Consider the following 17410-nt stretch of genomic DNA (forward strand, 5'->3'; position numbering starts at 1 on the left):
TCCATTGATAACCATAGATGATGAAGCCACCGACTCGAGAATGCATCGGGTCAATATTTATATAATCATAGAAGATAAATCCATTGATAACCATAGATGATGAAACCATTGACCCGGGTGTGCATCGGGAGAAGATATATCCAGAGCTGAAGAATATAAATCCATTGATAACCATAAGTGATGAAGCCATTGACCCGGGAAAATAAATCCACTGGGAAAGATATATTCATTGATAACTATAGATGATAAAGCCACTAGTTTGGTTGCGACGAGACCAATGTGGATGCCGGTCACATGGTGGACGCAGTCGAAATAATTGCGCAATCAGAAATAGTCGATGTGGCAGGCGCAATTGAAGTAATCGTCCAGCCAGAAATAGTTGATGTAGCCACGTGGCGTCTGGCCGGCGTGACCAAAGAAGAAGACATAGTTGATATGTCCGATCCGCCACGGGTGAGCACCCGAATATATCAAATCCGCGACGTCGGGTCCGCGTCACGCGATCCCCCAGTATGACGAGTGCGTAACGGCAGGTGAGGTCGTCCGAGCATAGTAGTCGAAGCTTTATTTCAATCTGCAATTATATTGCGGCGCAAAAACCTGCGCGCAAATAATAGTACAAGCCGAAAAATATTTGACGAAATAAACTTTACAAGTAAAAATTAATTAGAAGTATAGCACCTGGTACGTGAATCCACAATGACGGATGTGGGATGGCGGAGAGCGTGCGCCATCTCCACTATGCCGATGAGACAGAGAGGGCTAAGTGAGCCATCCAGATCAAGAACCCTCATGGGGCTGCCGTGCTCCTCCACAAGATTGGATCAATTCAGGAGGAACACGGACACGGTGGCACCTTCACCGTCTTCTTGGTCACGGTAGAGGGCCTTGAAGTGTGCTGATCCAGAACTGCATCTGCTAGAGAGGAACAAGCAAATGAAAGGGCGAGACCACAGTTTATAATCTGCAAATGGCACATCACGTTAGGGACACTTACCACCAAAGCTAACTGGTTAGTTTGTTTGTTCCGGCATAAATCAAAAGGATTTCAATAGGAAAAATCAAAACAAAACCATTTGTGATGCTAAACTCGAGCACATTATTCATTTGACAACAGTAAGTTATCTCCAGCACTATTTGACACCACTAGGACATGTCACATAATGTGCTATTCTCACATATAAATGCATGATCCAGCTTAAATAATACTAGTACAACAAATAGTATATATAGTTCCACAGCTGGCTCAACTTTACGAATGCTGAGGATTAATTAGCCTGGGTCACCAGTCATCATTACATAGAGAAATTTAAGTTTTATTACCACCACCAAAATACAACTAATTGCACCTAACAGGAGAGTGCCAGCTAAAGTCCAGATCCTCCCATCGCCTCCAAAAGAAGTGTCCAGTGCCATGGAAACTTACAGGCCAGGCTACAAATATTGCAGAGCTTATACTAATAATACGGCATGCATCCATCAGAAGGAGACTGCAAAGCAGCATCTGGTACCGAAGGGTTGCCTGTCACGTAAGGAGCGCGTGTGATACGGTCCACAGGTTCGACTTTCACTGGCTTCATTCCATTGCTGGGTGTTTTTTTAGTCTTAACCTGGACAATGGTGATCTGCACATCATGCTTGGGTGGTAAATATCCACCTAGCATAGACATATATTATATAACAACATTAGAGCTGACAACTGATCACAACAATGCATGCATAATCGAGATGAGAGTGAGTGAGAGAGAGAGAGCTATTCACCTTGCACCAAGTAAAAAAAAATAGCACCAGATTCCACATCTTTGCCAGCATAATCCAAGCACATGTCATAATTCACACCCTCTACGAGCCATGAAAATCGTAGAAAGATCGGCTGGCTGAGATACACAGAATGATCTTTATGAAGTAGTTGATATGCAGCAAGCCCTCCATCTCTGCATGTGTAGATAAAGCCATCGACAAATACACATCTACCGTTTAAGAAACAGTCTGGGAAAGCCCTTGGCAGTCGGTCATTGAATGCGGCCCAAGGCATGACGACGCGCCATTAATTGTTTTGCACCCAGGTCAAACAGAAGGTACGAACCTGTGACAGCATCCGAAAGTAGAAAGGAATGATCAGTCACTTGTACATATCCAGATATCACAACCTTCCTGCGGAGAACATGCGACTGATCTGTCTTGCAAGGCAACCACGTGGTGGATCCACCATCTGTCGACACTTTCTGGTGGAAAACTTCCAGACTATCAGTAACAGCAATGGTCTCTCCACCAACTCTGATAACCATAACGAAAGGATCAGCACTAGGCCACCGTACAGGTAGCTTGATAGTCGTCCGGTCCTTCAGATTAAACTCAAGCATGAAGTCTCTTGTGCAAGAGACTGCGTGTATTTTTGAGCCACTGTGAATAAAGTGCCAATCGTCATCACCATCATCTGCAGAATAACACGGTTCGAGAGGCGCGCCATTGTCTCCTTCTAACTGTAAACTCTCATCCATGACGCCTGTGGGATAGATGACTGGTTGTGAGCCAATTTGGCAAATGATAAACAGATTTTCCTTGATAGTTGTTGTAGCGGGCTTCAGATGAGCAACAGGACGACTTGAAAAACTGACTTGGTGTTGCATTGAAGCAGGGTCATCCAACATGCTGTGAGTCGGTCCCCAGGGTGGCATTGCCGAGGAGCGCTGCTGTGGCGGGAGAGAGCATTCGCGGGCAATGTGACCATCGCCGCCGCAGAGAAAGCACACGCGTGGGTCGTTTTTCGGTGTAAAATACTGTCTACATGGAAGAAAGAGAACATGTCATGCGCTCACCAAGAGGAATTTGCTTAGATTTAAGCTAGGTTAAACATGAAGTTAAATTAGGATCAAGCAAGACACTATTAGAAAGTGCCTGCAAAATTACTGATGTTTTGAGGCACTTTTGGATAGAGCCGCCAAAAATTAGTCCATAATATAATAGACAGTGCACAACAGTACAAAACTAGTCATAATAATCATTTCAAAGAGCATACCAATGCAAAAACAGTCATAATAAACCACTGTTAACTATACTTTGGAACTGCTAGCAACATAGTCCAAGGGCCTTCAAACCAAATAAGCTCTATAAAAAATCCTAAGAAATAGAATACTGAACCAGAAGGGCATATTCTGCTGTAGAAGTGGAAATTTGCAAAAGGGAGCCAACTCAACAAATGGGACTGGTCCGAATTCAATATGAAGAAGAAAAATGCAAGCGGCAGTTAAATTGTAGAGCAGTCAGACATGTTGATCAATACCAAAGTAGACAATACGACAAACGTAACAGGGTATTGATTGTGAAGGCTTAAAGGTCTCTTGCTAGTAGATCAAGGATTCAGCACCTGTGCTGCTGCCACAACTAGATGTCAATAGGGGTACAAAAAAAATAGACAGTGAACGAAAAGGGGATCAAACATGAAGCTAGCAAAATTCAGATGAAACAAGACCTGCAACAATGAAGCATCTTGGAGGGGTGGTCGATGTCCTGGGAACTGGTTAGATCCTCCTGCCCTTCATCGTGTTGGAGCAGCACCGGAGAGTCCTTGTCCTCGTACTCCCTAATTGATGGATGATTAGTCGACAGACCAAAATATATAAGCAAGGCAAGGCGACCAAATAAATGCTCAAGAAACTAGCTAGAGAAAATGCTTACAGAAGAAAGCAGAATTCCTGTTGTCTTGGATTGGGCACCATGTCTACCCGGCGGAAAGAAGAATGAAGCACCTGTATCCCTCCCTGAGCACGGTCGCCGAGGCGGAAGGTGGTGACGATGGCATGTAGGTTGCCACAGTAGCATGGTGGAGCCGAACCAAGGCTGATCCAGACGGAGCACATGAGGCGGTCGTGATCGAAACAGGTGAGGAAGCCGTAGCCTTTGCAGGAATTGAAAGGACAGACGGAATCAATTGTGATGGGCGGGTCCAGCCGCCCGAGACGCTGCCTCCCCTGATCATCCTGGTAGAAGGTGAGATTGTAGGCGTAGATGGTGTTGTTGCGGATCATGTACACGGCCTTGTCTTGCTCGATGTACACGCCCCGACGGAGGATAGGCACGTAGTCTCCCGACCTTGTCGCGTCCATGGGCACCAGGGTCCAGTCGCCGGAGTCGGGGGCAAAGGTGAAGAAGAGGCCGTCTTGGTTCAAGGAGACGAGGATCAGCGCAGCGTCGGGGAGTACGGCGTAGCCCTGAAGGAACCAGCTGCCCCACGGCAAGAACTGGTCGTGTACGTATGGGTATGGCCTCGTGATGGTGTGGCCGACCTGCTGCCATCCATCCCCGGGGACGAGCCGTCGCATGAGCACGCTGAAACTGGGGCCTTTCTCGATGGAAGACAGAGCCCACAGGTGGTCGGCGGCGGAGATGGGTATGCTACGACAGGCCGCTTCAATCTCCGGCAGATGCAGCTCCAACGGGATGCTCGTCGCCGGGTCCTCGGTGTTGGTATGCGGCTGCAGAGTTAGACGCAGGGCCAGGGGCTTCTCATCGTAGGCCTGGTGCAGAACGCAGAGCGAGCGGCCGTCGGGGGTCATGGCGGCGGCGCTGGCGCTGAAACAGCGCCCAGGCGGCACGTCGATGTCGTGGAAGGACTCGAGCGCGTCGTCGCTCCGGCCGAGGATCCGCCCGGAACGTGCCACGCGGAGGCGTTTGAGCCGTAGGACGGCGCCCTGCATGACTCCGACGAGCAGCGACCAGGCGGGGCTGTGGTCGGCGCCGGCGGGCATGCAGTGGCAGTCCCTCCCGGGGGCGACGCGGGGGGTCCGCGGAGAGCCGAATTTATGCCAGTAGCACGCGCAATCTCGCACGATGCAGACGAACTCCCCCAATTCCTCCGCCTCCTGCTCCTCCTCCGACGTCATCAACCACTCTTGCTCCCCCTCCGCCGCCATTATCGACCTAGGGATTTGCTCTTTCCTTCTTTCTTCCACTAGGGTCCGATTTAAAAGAAGTATAGGTAAACCTCACAAGTTTCGTAAAACGGCGAGAGACCTCTTAGGTTTAGCGCGCGGGCGCCGCTGGGCAGCTCTCGACTGCACTGACTTGTCGTCCCCAACCTGCTACCACGACCGACCTGCTCCACCACCCCGATCTACTCTCCTTCCCCCACCCCAAGGCAACCAACCCCCGCGCGGCACCACCGGAGAGGTTCCTTGCAGCCGCCGCGATTCCCCATGCGCCGCTCCACCATGCCCCAACTCCGAATCACCAGGTTCCCTGACCGCCGCAGTCACTCCACCGGTCCCGTGCTAGAACTCGCCGCCGTGGAGATGAGAGACAGCCGTAGGGTTCAGTGGCGGCGGAGGGGATTGACGGCGACCGGCGCCAGGTAAGAAGGGGCCCTGTGCGTCGGTTCCGGGCCAATTGGCTCAATTCCGTTGTCGGGGAGGTGCCAGACGACACGGCAAAGATGCCAAGACCGGCGGTTTGAGGCGAGCGAGCGCACAGACTACTACGACGGCGGCGGGCGAGGTCTGTGTACTGTGTAGGCTACGGTGGGTCTTCGGTAGAAAAGGATCCGAGTCGGTCGATGGTGATGAATCCCGTTCATGGGCTGATGCTCTACTGGGCCCAGTATCATCTACGGGGCTGGCTCAGTTTTTTAACTAGGCCAGTCCAATATGTGTCCAGCAAGCAATATTACTTTTGGAAACCCTAGCCAACTAGCTGTGTTATATCCGCTCAAAAAAAAAAACTGTGTAATATATCTGATGATACTGGGAACTTGCCTATAGTTGCTTTTTTTTTTGGCGAAAAATCCATCAATCTATTCATAATCCTCAACAGCAGTATAAGGAAACCCACAAATAATAAAGATTAAAAGGTCTTTGAACCACCTAGCGACGACTCCAAGCACTCGAACGAGTCGAAGACTCGCTACCATTATTGCCCCTCCCTCATTGAAGCCGGGCAGAGCTTGTCGTAGTAGACAGACACGAAGTCATTGTTGTGACGCTAAGTTGCATTTAGTTGGTATTCAGTTGCATATTGTAGTTGTTAAGTTGTCCACCGGCAATTGTGAAAGTTGCATACAGTGTCGTTAAAACGGTAAAAAAAAAGGGGTCATAATGGTAGTCAGCTTCACGGCATCGGTAGGAAACTTCCCCATAACGGTAGGCAACTAGGCTTCCCGGCGTAGGAATGAAGTTCACACTAATGAAATATGAGTGTCCACAATTAGTGCATTATATTTGATACGTTCGAATTTCATGTGCGTACTCCCGTTACACAATATACAAGGTTTTGTATCCATGAAAATCCATTCAGCATGGAAGCACTAATTCACAGTCTATAGAAACATATTAGTATTTTTTTAGATTAAAGCCAAAAAAAAATGTAATGGAAGCCAGATTAAGTTGCAAAGGAAGCAAAATTGAATATCATCAAAAGAAATTTATATGCGTGAAAGGCTGAAATTAAATTAACTTTGCAAAAGTTGTTAGTTTCTATTCGCAAAAAAGAAGAAAAAGAAAGTTGTTAGTTTCTTCGAAATGGGATTTGGTTTCCTAACAAATCCAAGCGTGACTGGAGAGTACTTAATAGCATGTCCCATAATTAACGGGTCTATTGAGTATTTAATTACAACAGCAGTTGTTACGGAAGCATGCAAACAATCCGTCTTTTCAGCGGAGGATGTAAAAAAGGCAGCTTTTAGTATTGGAGACTTTAAAGCGCCGGGTCTTGATGGTCTTCATGCTATTTTTTATAAAAAAAGTTCGGGGGTTTATGTGGTGAACAAATCACAAATGAGATCTTGTAGGCTCTAAATACAGGGATCATACCTGAAGGATGGAATGACACTACGATTGTCATGATCCCGAAGTTGGATAGCCCAGAATTGGTTACCCAATACCACCCAATTAGTCTGTGTAATGTTATCTACAAAATAATCTCGAAGATGTTGGCTCTCCGTTTGAAGAAAATCTTACCTGGGGTGATTTCTCCTATGCAAAGTGCCTTTGTGCCGGGTGCCTAATAACTGACAATGTTCTTGTTGCATATGAGAGTATTCATACTATAAAGAAGAAGAGGACAGGAGTTCTGGTGCATGTGCTGTGAAACTTGATATGCATAAAGCATATGACCGCGTTGAGTGGATTTTTCTTGAAAATATGATGAGAAATCTCGGGTTTTCAGAGGGTTGGATCATAATTATGATGGCGTGTGTAAGGTCTATGAGATACCAAGTAAGGTTTAATTCAGAAGAAACTGAGATGTTTGCACCTACTAGGGGCTCCTTCAGGGGACCCCCTCTCTCCATATCTGTTCCTTATATGTGCGGAAAGTTTATCTAGTCTCTTATTGCATGAAGAAGAAGTTGGTGGCATAGATGGGTTAAAAGTATGCAGGAATGCACCGTCAGTCTCTCATTTATTTTTTGCTGATGATTCTCTTATTCTCATAAAGGCAGATATGAATAATGCAACTTCCTTGCAACAAGTTTTGGATACCTATTGTGCAAATTCGGGTCAGTTGGTGAGTTTGGCAAAGTCAAGTATCTTCTTTTCTCCTAATACTCATGTTCTCATCAGGGCGGAAATCTGTGCAACATTACATATTAATACAGAAGCCTTATCTGATAAATACTTTGGTCTACCAACCATAGTAGGAGCTGATAGAAGTGACTGCTTCATTCATTTTGTTGAGCGAATTATTCAAAGGATTAATGGCTGGAAAGAGAAACTTTCATCTATAGGAGGAAAGGAAATTTTGTTGAAAGCAGTTGCTCAAGCTATCCCAGTATATGCGATGTCAGTTTCTGAAATTCCTATTGCAGTGTGCAAACGTATGACTGATGCTATTGCGCAATTTTGGTGTGGTGATGATGAGAATAGTAAGAAGATGCATTGGATGGCTTGGTGGAAACTTTGTTATCCTAAATCTGATGGAGGAATGTGATTTCGGGATTTCCACTCCTTCAACCTTGCAATGCTTGCTAAACAGGTTTGGAGATTAGTAAATGAGTCAAATTCGTTATGTGCAAAGGTCCTGGGATCTAAATATTATCCCAACGGTGACATATTGAAAGCTGGACCTAAGAATGGAACATCATTTACTTGGCAAAGTATCATGGCTGGTATAAAAACCTTTAAACGAGGCTATATTTGGCGGGTAGGCAATGGAGGAAATATAAATATATACACTGATCCCTGGATTCCTTCGAGTCCGGATAGAAAGATCTTGACACCAAGGGGAGATGGAAATTTCACGAAGGTCGTTGAACTTATTTGTCCAAATACAGGTACACGGGATGAGGAGCGACTTCAAGATATCTTTTACCCGGTTGATATTAACCGTATCTTGGAAATTGCTTTGAACAATCAAGGTTTTGATGATTTTATTGCATGGAATTATACTAAGCATGGGCAGTATACATTCAAGTCTGGATATCACATACAATGAAGACATCAGTTTGGAGCGAGTGCGGCACAATTAGCGCTCCCAAGATCATCAGTAAATAACCCTTTGGAAACTAAAGATTTCGAGTAAAATCAAAATATTCATTTGGCGGTCACTTCATGGTATTTTACCACTTAAATCAATTCTGGCAAATCGCCATGTCGGTACTGATGGAGGTTGTCCTATATGTAACCAAGCAGCAGAAGATGGTTTACATCTATGTTTCAAATGCCCTACCGCTGTCATGCTTTGGGAGTCCCTTGGCATCACAAAAATAATGGATGAAGTGACGGGAGAAGATCGTTCTAGTTCTGTGGTCCTGGAAATTCTTCTAAGGAGGCAAGATGTCACTCTATCAGGTTTTGAGGTGGGTCTAAAAGAGGTTATTGCTATTAGGTGTTGGTATCTATGGTGGATCTGACGTCATCGCACCCATAATGAGCAAGTCCCTCCAATGTTCAAATGTAAAATGTCGATCTTAACTATTGCATCAAATGCCAGTAAAGTTCTTGCAAGACCTTCCACTCCACGTCAAGAATGCAGCCGGACACCTTCTCGAATAATCAAGGTAAATGTTGATGGATCTTTTCACCCTGATGTCCACGCAGGTTTAACAGGTGCAGTTTTGCGAGACCATGATGGAAGATTTGTAGCGGCATCTTCTAGTTTCTTGCCAAATAGTATTACAACTTGCAAATCATATGGGATGCAATAATATCCAAGTGGAATCTGATTCTATGGAAACTGTTGAGGCCTGCACAGGTGAAGCCACATGGTGGAATGAGTCCTCGGCTATCTTTGATGAATGCTGATTGTGTTGATCTAATGGCGCTTATTGGAGGTGTTCAAATTCAATTCTGCCCGAGGGAAGCAAATGAGGTAGCTCATGAGATTGCTTTTGATTGTTTTAGTAGTAAAATTTCCTGTAATTGGGTTGATGAACCCCTAGCTTTGTTATTCTGTAACTCATCAACAATGTAACAAAACTTTAATTGTGGAGCAGCAAGGTCCAAATGCACTCTTTTTCTTACCAAGGTACCGAAAGGGACTGGAAAGTTTTTAATGAGTCGGCTTGCTAGCTCAATATATTGTGTTTTCAAAAAAAAAACAATCCGATCTTTTCACATGCAAATAACGTGTTGGCCTCGCCTAAGACTAGTCACAATGCATAGTATCATATATAGAAGTATCATGTGTATGATACTACTATATGTTACTATCTCCATAATGCATGGTATCATATACTAGTATCATAATCTTCTAATATTAATTGGTATGTACAATCTCAATGCAAATATACGTACAAGATTTATTTGACACTAAATTTTCTAGTATTACATGCTATGATACGGTATCTACCTATGATACTACTATCATCTCTCTCATCTTTAATTGCACTGCCACATCAGCTTTTTGCATGCATGGGATGCATGATACTGAAAGAGCAAGGTCTATACCCCGTGTTTTGTGTGTTTGATAACAACACTTGAATGAATTTAACCGTGTGCATAGATTGTCTTTGATAGATTTGTAGGTGCACGGTGCCCTCGCTGAACACTTCATGATCGGAAGACTGAAGCGTAGCTTATAGGTTTTCTGGTTTTGTGTGTGTGTCGCGAGGTGACGTGGTTGGATAGGGAAAGAGAAAAACAACAGATTCTGCCTGACCGGTACTACCGGTACCAGTAGCGGTAGTACCGCTACCCTACTGGTACTGCCCTGAGGTACCGCTCTGGGTGTTTTCACTGAAAAGTCCCACAAAGCGAGTTACGGTACCTCTATGGTACCATGAGCGGAAGTACCGCTCACAAGCGGTAGTTCCGACATGGTACCACTTAGGTACCGTAAGTCGAGTTACGGCACTACCGCTCCGGTACCGCTGAGGTACCGGATGGAGTCCGAGACTCGCAGAGGCCCTAGCGGTACCACTGGCGGTACTACCGCTGTGAGGCCACATGGCGAATCTGTGGGGTAATTTCAAACCCAGAGCGGTACTACCGCTTGCCCAAGCGGTAGTACCGGTTGTGCGGGATCTGCACATAACTGTTGGATTTGGAGGGCCTATAAAAAGGCCCCTTCTTCTCCAGCTCGATTTTATCTCTTCTCCTCCTCTCTCCTCCATTGTTGCTGAGCTCAAACCTTGAGGATCTCCCCATCCACCCAACCAATCTTGCCCAAACTTTGTGGAGTGGTGGAGGAGGCCCCGATCTATAGTCTTACCAAGAGAGAATTCACCAATACCAGCTAGTCCTTAGTGGATCTTGGAGTTAGGGTTCCTATGGTGGGATCTTGGAGTAAGTGCTCCTATGGAGGCTAGCTTGGAGTTGTGCTAGCCCCATAGGGTGTTGGGAGCCTCCGGTGTTGTGGAGCTCGCCCCAACCTTGTGAAAGAACCGCCGCCTCGACCGACTACTTAGTGGAGAAGGGGAAGCTCCTTCGTGGGGCTTTCTCGAGGAAGAAGGTGAGGCCTTCCTTCGTGGTGTGGCCGTATAGCCTTCGTGGTTAGCACCTCCTCAACGCAGACGTACTCCCTTTTGTGGGAGGAATTGCCGAAAACAAACCTCGCCTCGTCTCCGCGCCCCCCGGTTGTCCCGCTCCCTAACTTTACTATCTTGCTTGGTTCCTTTGCTTGTTGCACTAGCCTAGGATCATACTAGGAACACCCATATCACCAAAACTATCATCTTTACTTCCGCATCGCATAAAAACTGAAAAAGACATAAAAATTGTGTAGCACCCATTCACCCCCCCCCCCCTCTTTGTTCGATGATCCATTCAATTGGTATCAGAGCAAGGTTTTCTTTCTCGGGCTTTACCACCTACGAAATGGCCGAACAAGAGGCGGCCGAGAATGGGTCCCTTCCTGGTGAGCTACCACCTCCATCATCTATCGTTGATAGCACAACGGCTACGTTGGATGAACTCAAGAAATAGGAGTCATCCGTCGTTAGCCAATTGAAGGCTATGATGATGGAGTTGGTTGCTCCAAAACCAACCCCCACCATAGATCCTAAGGCAAGTGCCGAGGTTCCCCCACCAAAAGCTAATTCATTTCCTCTTATTGGTTTTTTTGCTCAATCGACAAAAAACCCGCAAGAGGAAGGGCTTGGGGAGGCCGGCACTTCATCAAAAGGGAAGGATGAACCACCGGTTGCGGAACAATTCGGAGGTAATCATGCGGTGACACCACCAAGTGATTACACCATAAATGTTCCAATACTCATGCCTCATATTTTGTCTCATGGTTCACCACCGCTACTTGAATCTAATAGCTTTGAAAATTGGCAATTCTTAATGTGTTCTCATGTGCGCAACGCTTCTACCGAGCTTTAGCGCATCTGTTGCGGTCAAAACCCACCGGCGGGCAGCGACGGGCAACACAGTAGAGCCGGGAACAACCTAGGGCTGCGGCTGGCCCTGGTCCCTCCGAGCGACGGCCCGCAAAGCCTCTGGTACACACGTCCGATGCTGATGCAAGGGCGTGCCACCTGACCTATACCTGGTCAGGAAGGTGATGGAGATGCCTCGCTTAGTTTCCTGCATGGCATACACGTAAACATTAAATACGAGCCTCGATCGGCTCTCAGGTTATCCTGTGAATCGGCTCAAGGAGCCGATCCACCCATGATTCGTACGAGGTGCACGAATATATGGTGGTCCTGCTTGATCAAGATAAAGCTAATGCGATCTACGACGATTTAGGGTTTTCACCGCATAATCGGATCATCCTACTCACGATTGGGCCTCGCGGCCACGGACGGTGATCGTAGTTTCCATCCTAGATAGGGCCTAAAAACCAACGCGAGGTTGATCCCCGGAACATCCTGTCTAGGACTAGCAAACGACACCCTACGTGCCGCTGGATCCTCCAACCCTTTGTAAGGCCTAACTATTGCAGATATTAAACTAATCCTTGAAGAACAAGGAGCAACCGTAACGGATCGGATCTACTGAATAAAGATCAAGCGGGGTGCCGCCCCCACACCCAAGATAGGTGTGAGGGCGGCTAGATATGCAAGGGTTGCACTACGATAGCATATGATACGAAGAACAATGCTAACCCTAACATATCTAAGATAACTACGTTGCTCGCCATCAAAAAGGCTTCAGCACGAGCAACGCATGAACAACATGAAGCTTCTGCTGCCTAGATCACAAGATGCGATCTAGGCAGCATGATGCTTACCGGTAGAAACCCTCGAGACGAAGGAGTTGGCGATGCGCCGAGATTGATTGGTTGGTTGAACGTTGGTTGTTGTTTATTTCATAAACCCTAGATACATATTTATAGTCCAGGGGACTTTCTAATTTAGGCGTGCACCTAACCGTGCACGGGTAAAACTCTATCTAAGATGCGATCTACTATATTACAGATACATGGGCAATCTAGCCCAACTTTGCATATAAGGCCGATTCACATATTTCTTCAGTATATAATCTTTAAACCCATCTTGATCGCGGCCCACCTCTGACTCGGTCAAATTCCGGTGATAACACATGCCCCCCTGGTTTTGGAATTGATAATTCCAAAATCACTCTGTTTTTTCTTCGTCGGGTCATGTCATGGCAGAGCAGAACTGTCGCAGTATTCTTCATCATGATGACCTGCCTTCTCAACTTCTCTGCATGATTTGACAATTTTGGCTCCATCCCCTCGGAAACTGCTTGAGCAATAAACTTCCACTAGGCTCCTTATTATTTAACCGTGCCGATTGATTAGCCCACTTCATCCCCTTCCTCTGTTCCAGCTATCGGCACCAAAAAACCCTCTTCCCCTGTAGCGATGTCTTCCTCTTCCTCTGTCTCCTCCGGCCTCTCCCTCCAGTCCTTCTCTTCGAGCGAGCCGGAGTGGAACTCCGATCACGCGCCAGAGGGCGACCTGCCTCTGACCGATGGGGAAGAGGACCTCAAGTTCCTCATCGATGGGGAGCTGATAAGCGAAAGTGAAGACGACCTCCATCCCTGGGCGAAACCCACCTCCCCCGCCGGGAAGGGGAAAGAAGTAGAGGAAGAGGAAGAAAAAGAGGAGGGCGGCCCCTCTTCCCCCGCTAAGCTTCTGCCGGCCAAGCGATTCCGCGCTTGGGCGGACAGCGAAAACGATGATGATGACGAGGAGGAAGAGGAGGAGGATCCTCCTCCTCCATCGGGTATCCGCCGACCAAGCGCTTCCGCTCCTGGGCGGACAGCGAGGATGATGATGATGACGAGGAAGACGAAGCTCCGGCCAAGGGCTGGGGTAGCAGCGACGAGGAGCTTCCTGGGAGCAGCGCCGATGACACCGACGACGGCGACGATGAGGACATCGACGACTAGTAGAGTAGGACTAGTAGTAGCAGTGCACTAGGCACCAGATCCCTCTTTTGAGAGCCATCGGCTCTTTCTTGTAAAGCCGCTCCTTTGAATTAATGAAAATTGTTCTTTCAATTAATCCAATTTCACTCCTTCCGCTTGTCATACCAAGACCGATAGCAACGTATCGGATTCCTTTTCCTTTGGACGCCTGTGAAGCCGGACTCAAATGTCGATTAGACCGCCAGTCAAGCACTTCTCAAATTCAGGCTGCGATTTGATATCTGACCATAATTTTTCGCAATCCCTTAGCCGATGACTACTCATCGGCTATTTTGAGAATCCAGTCCCTTTCTTTTGCAACACCTGAACTGCTTTCAGAGAAGATCACGATGCAGGGTCAGTCGATGCGACTCCAATCGGCTCCCAAAACAGAACATCTACCAAGTTAGCTGCCCCCCGAGCCTTAATCAAGGCGAGAATACCGGCATGGATGCACAGATCAAACAAAAAGGCTCTGACCTTAGGTAATCTGGTAATCCGAGATAGCCACCATGAAGAATCAGCCAGACTTGCCCCCATTGATCAGTTTCCCACTGAGCGCCGATGTTGTAGATGAAACACCAACAGCTTAACTGATGCAAAGGGTTGACCATCTTGGTGACAATGTGAGCCCTGAGCACATAGCCGGTAGGTCTTGGTCTTGTGTAACTGTACTAGAGTCGATGGCTGCGCATCGGCTTCGCTTCTTAAATTTTTTTTACTGGCCGATTTTTCCTAATCGGCCCCTAACGTTTCACTGCACACATGTTTACACATGTTTATCTGCACATGTTCATCTGACTATATGCCCCCCGAGCCGAATCTGTCAGGTGACTGCAGATATCGGCTTTGTAGTTAGCCAGGGCACTGTGCTTGCACGTCGGCTCCTACGAGGATTCGTGTTAACTTTCATCCACCGACGTGACCGCTGCTCAGTAGATCGATGTTGAACACACACACCGAACATGTGGTGAAGATAATTTTGGCCGATTGCTGGAATCGGCCTCCATATCGATTGAAGCGCTGACTGAAGGTTCTGTAATGTCCCTTCATAATTTTTTGGGGCCGATCACAAGGATCAGCCTCGCCCCGTTTGCTCATCGGTTTGTTCTTGCTACTCGGTCAGACTGGTGGATGAAACCAGCCCAACCTCTGACTTTATCATGTTGATGCGCTTGCTGTCGTCCACTTTGAGTGCATCGTGTAATCGTGGAGCACTAAGCTCCGTCGGAAGGACGAGCACCATGTTTGTACCAGCCGATGTTTCATCATCGGCTTTCCTTTGCTTGGGACGCCACTCCATTTTCCATGGACGGCCCTCTTCGTCCAGGGTTCGCTGAACTTTCGCAGCTAGATCAGGTCATGCCTTCCTCAGCGTATGCAAGTACAACCTTTCGGCTTCCTCCAGGCCGCGCAATCGCTGAACCCTGCGCTTTTGTGAACGGCTGAGTCCATCAGGGCACCACCTTGGCCGGTGGTACCTGTCTTCTTCTTCTTCTTGTCCCTCGTCTTCTGAATCCTCGAGATCTTCCCATCGAGGGGACTCAGCGCGTTTGCTTTGTGGCGGGAGAGGCCCTAAGCGCTTGAACACGGACACGTTGGCTGCCTCCTTCTTCTTCTGGTTGCATTCTGGGCAATTGCCGATTGTGGGCAATCGGCTCATTCCTGAATCCCAGCAAGAACCGAAGAAGGGGCAGTCCCAGTGCCTGTCGTTGTCGTCTTGCTCCCTTGATTTTCCTTTGGCACGGCGCTCGTGCTCCTCCTCATCGCGATCATGCCGATGATATCTTCTGGCTTCTCTAGCCAGACGATCTCTTTCATCATCATCGCTGGATCGTCGGCGTTGGTCATACTGACTCACATACTTGTTGAGGAGGTGATCAGAGAGGGGTCGCTGATATCTCATGTTCTTCACTTCTCCCTCTGTGACGTAGCGCTTGCCATCATGACGGAGCCGATCGCGTGGAGTGGCCTCCTCTGTGTCCTTGCTACGAGAGCAGCTGCCCTCGTCTCCATCTTTGCCAGAGTGGTGCCCAGGTCCTACCATGTGGATGCTGAACGAGGATCCTGGCTGGCAACCTTCAGGGTAAGTGCATCCCACCATGTTAACGGCGGGGAAGGGTTGGGTGTCGACCTTCATGGCGTACTGGTTGAAAATCAGACGTCCTTTTTCTATCGCCATTTGGATCTGCTGACGCCACACCCTGCAGTCGTTGGTGGCATGGGAGAGCGAGTTATGCCATTTGCAGTATGGCTTTCCGTTCAGCTCTTGTACCGTGGGGAATTTGAGACCTTCGGGAATCGTCAACTGCTTCTCCTTGAGCAGGAGGTCGAAGATTTGCTCAGTTTTGGTCACGTCAAAATCGAATCCCCTGGGCGGGCCTGGTGGCTTTACCCATTTGCAGGACACGGGGTTTGCCCCCCGAGTCCATTCAGCCACTGCTACCTCTTGATCTCCCGCAGAAACTTCGTCTTCCTCTGCCTCGACCAGGACTACTGCACGCTTGAATTTGTCCTGGTACAGTCCGGTGGCGCTGTTCATATGCCGACGCTTCGAACCATGTGCGCCATGAGGGTAGTCTCGCTTGGGAGGCCATGTCCTTGAGCGGTGTTGCAAGGCCCGCTATCGCCAACTCGATCGCTTCCTTTTCAGTCACACGAACCGAATAACATCGGTTCCTAAGATTCCTGAAACGCTGGATGTATTCTGTCACAGTTTCTCCACGCTTCTGACGTATTTGTGCTAGATCGGCAAGGCCAGACTCGGAAGCCTCTGAGTGATACTGCATATGGAATTGTTCTTCCAACTGCTTCCAAGTCCGGATCGAATCTGGTGGCAACGAGGTGTACCACCCGAAAGCCGATCCCGTGAGGGACTGTGAGAAGAACCTCACGCGTAGTGAATCCGACACTGAGGCCGTTCCTAGCTGTGCCAAATATCGGCCCACATGCTCGATGGAGCTGGAACCATCTCGATCCACCGAATTTGGAGAAATCAGGGAGCCGATATTTAGGTGGTAGCGGGATCAACTCGTAGTCGTCGTGGTACGGCTTGGAATAGCCGATTGCCCTCCTTTTCGGCACCATGCCGAACTGGTCTCTCGTATGGTGCTGATCTGATCCGCCGTGGCCGGCTGCTGCAGGAGTTGAACTCTGAAGATTCGCCGGGGTGGCGTACTTAGCCAGCCATGCTTGCTTTTCCAGCTCGAGCCAACCTGCAGGAGCTGAGCTCGGAGGTTCGTCGGGGTGGCGTACTTAGTTAGCCACGTCTCGCTTCTCAAGATCTGTCGCCGACGTCCCTCCCGTTTTCCCGTAAGTCCCTGATGTTGTGGCCTGGTTTGTGAGCGCCCGCCATCGCAATCTGGCACATACGTGCACGTGTACCCGTGAGGGATCTCCTTAGGCGCCTCATGCAAGAACCGGCAGTCACTAGGGTCACCACCGATCTTGTAGACGCATTTAATGCCGGTGAAGTCGGCACTTCTGGTGCTGCCAACGCAAATGGCAGCGGTGGACGGGACTGGAGTGGCAACTCTCCTTGATGCGTCCCGAGAGCTGGTCCTGACGGCGAGTATTGGTGCCTCATGATCTCCTGGATCACGCGAAGAGCGACACGCTCCAACGTGTTTACCAGGTTCTCAGAGTGGCGGTGTAGCGAG

The 17410-nt window shown here is 48.2% G+C and overlaps 1 protein-coding gene across 1 annotated transcript; it reads right to left on the bottom strand.

The window, feature by feature from the left end:
• Positions 1–1143: 1143 nt before the first annotated feature.
• LOC127348995 (uncharacterized) lies at positions 1144–4914 on the bottom strand. The gene is made up of 4 exons (XM_051374829.2): positions 3679–4914; positions 3473–3583; positions 1762–2784; positions 1144–1657 (listed from the first exon to the last, which is right to left on the bottom strand). Exons 1-3 carry the CDS (start codon positions 4911–4913, stop codon positions 2013–2015), a joined length of 2118 nt encoding a protein of 705 aa, XP_051230789.2. The 5' UTR covers position 4914; the 3' UTR covers positions 1144–1657; positions 1762–2012.
• Between the last annotated feature and the right edge of the window lie 12496 nt (positions 4915–17410).

This window comes from Lolium perenne, chromosome 4 (genome assembly GCF_019359855.2).
Source record: "Lolium perenne isolate Kyuss_39 chromosome 4, Kyuss_2.0, whole genome shotgun sequence".
NCBI classification, from domain to species: domain Eukaryota; kingdom Viridiplantae; phylum Streptophyta; class Magnoliopsida; order Poales; family Poaceae; genus Lolium; species Lolium perenne.

Excerpts from the sequence above, each read along its gene's own strand:
- LOC127348995 (XM_051374829.2), bottom strand. The coding sequence starts at position 4,913 with ATGGCGGCGGAGGGGGAGCAAGAGTGGTTGATGACGTCGGAGGAGGAG. Across the intron at positions 3,584-3,678 it reads CAGGAATTCTGCTTTCTTCT|GGAGTACGAGGACAAGGACT; the intron begins GTAAGCATTTTC and ends TCCATCAATTAG. Across the intron at positions 2,785-3,472 it reads AAGATGCTTCATTGTTGCAG|ACAGTATTTTACACCGAAAA; the intron begins GTCTTGTTTCAT and ends TCTTCCATGTAG.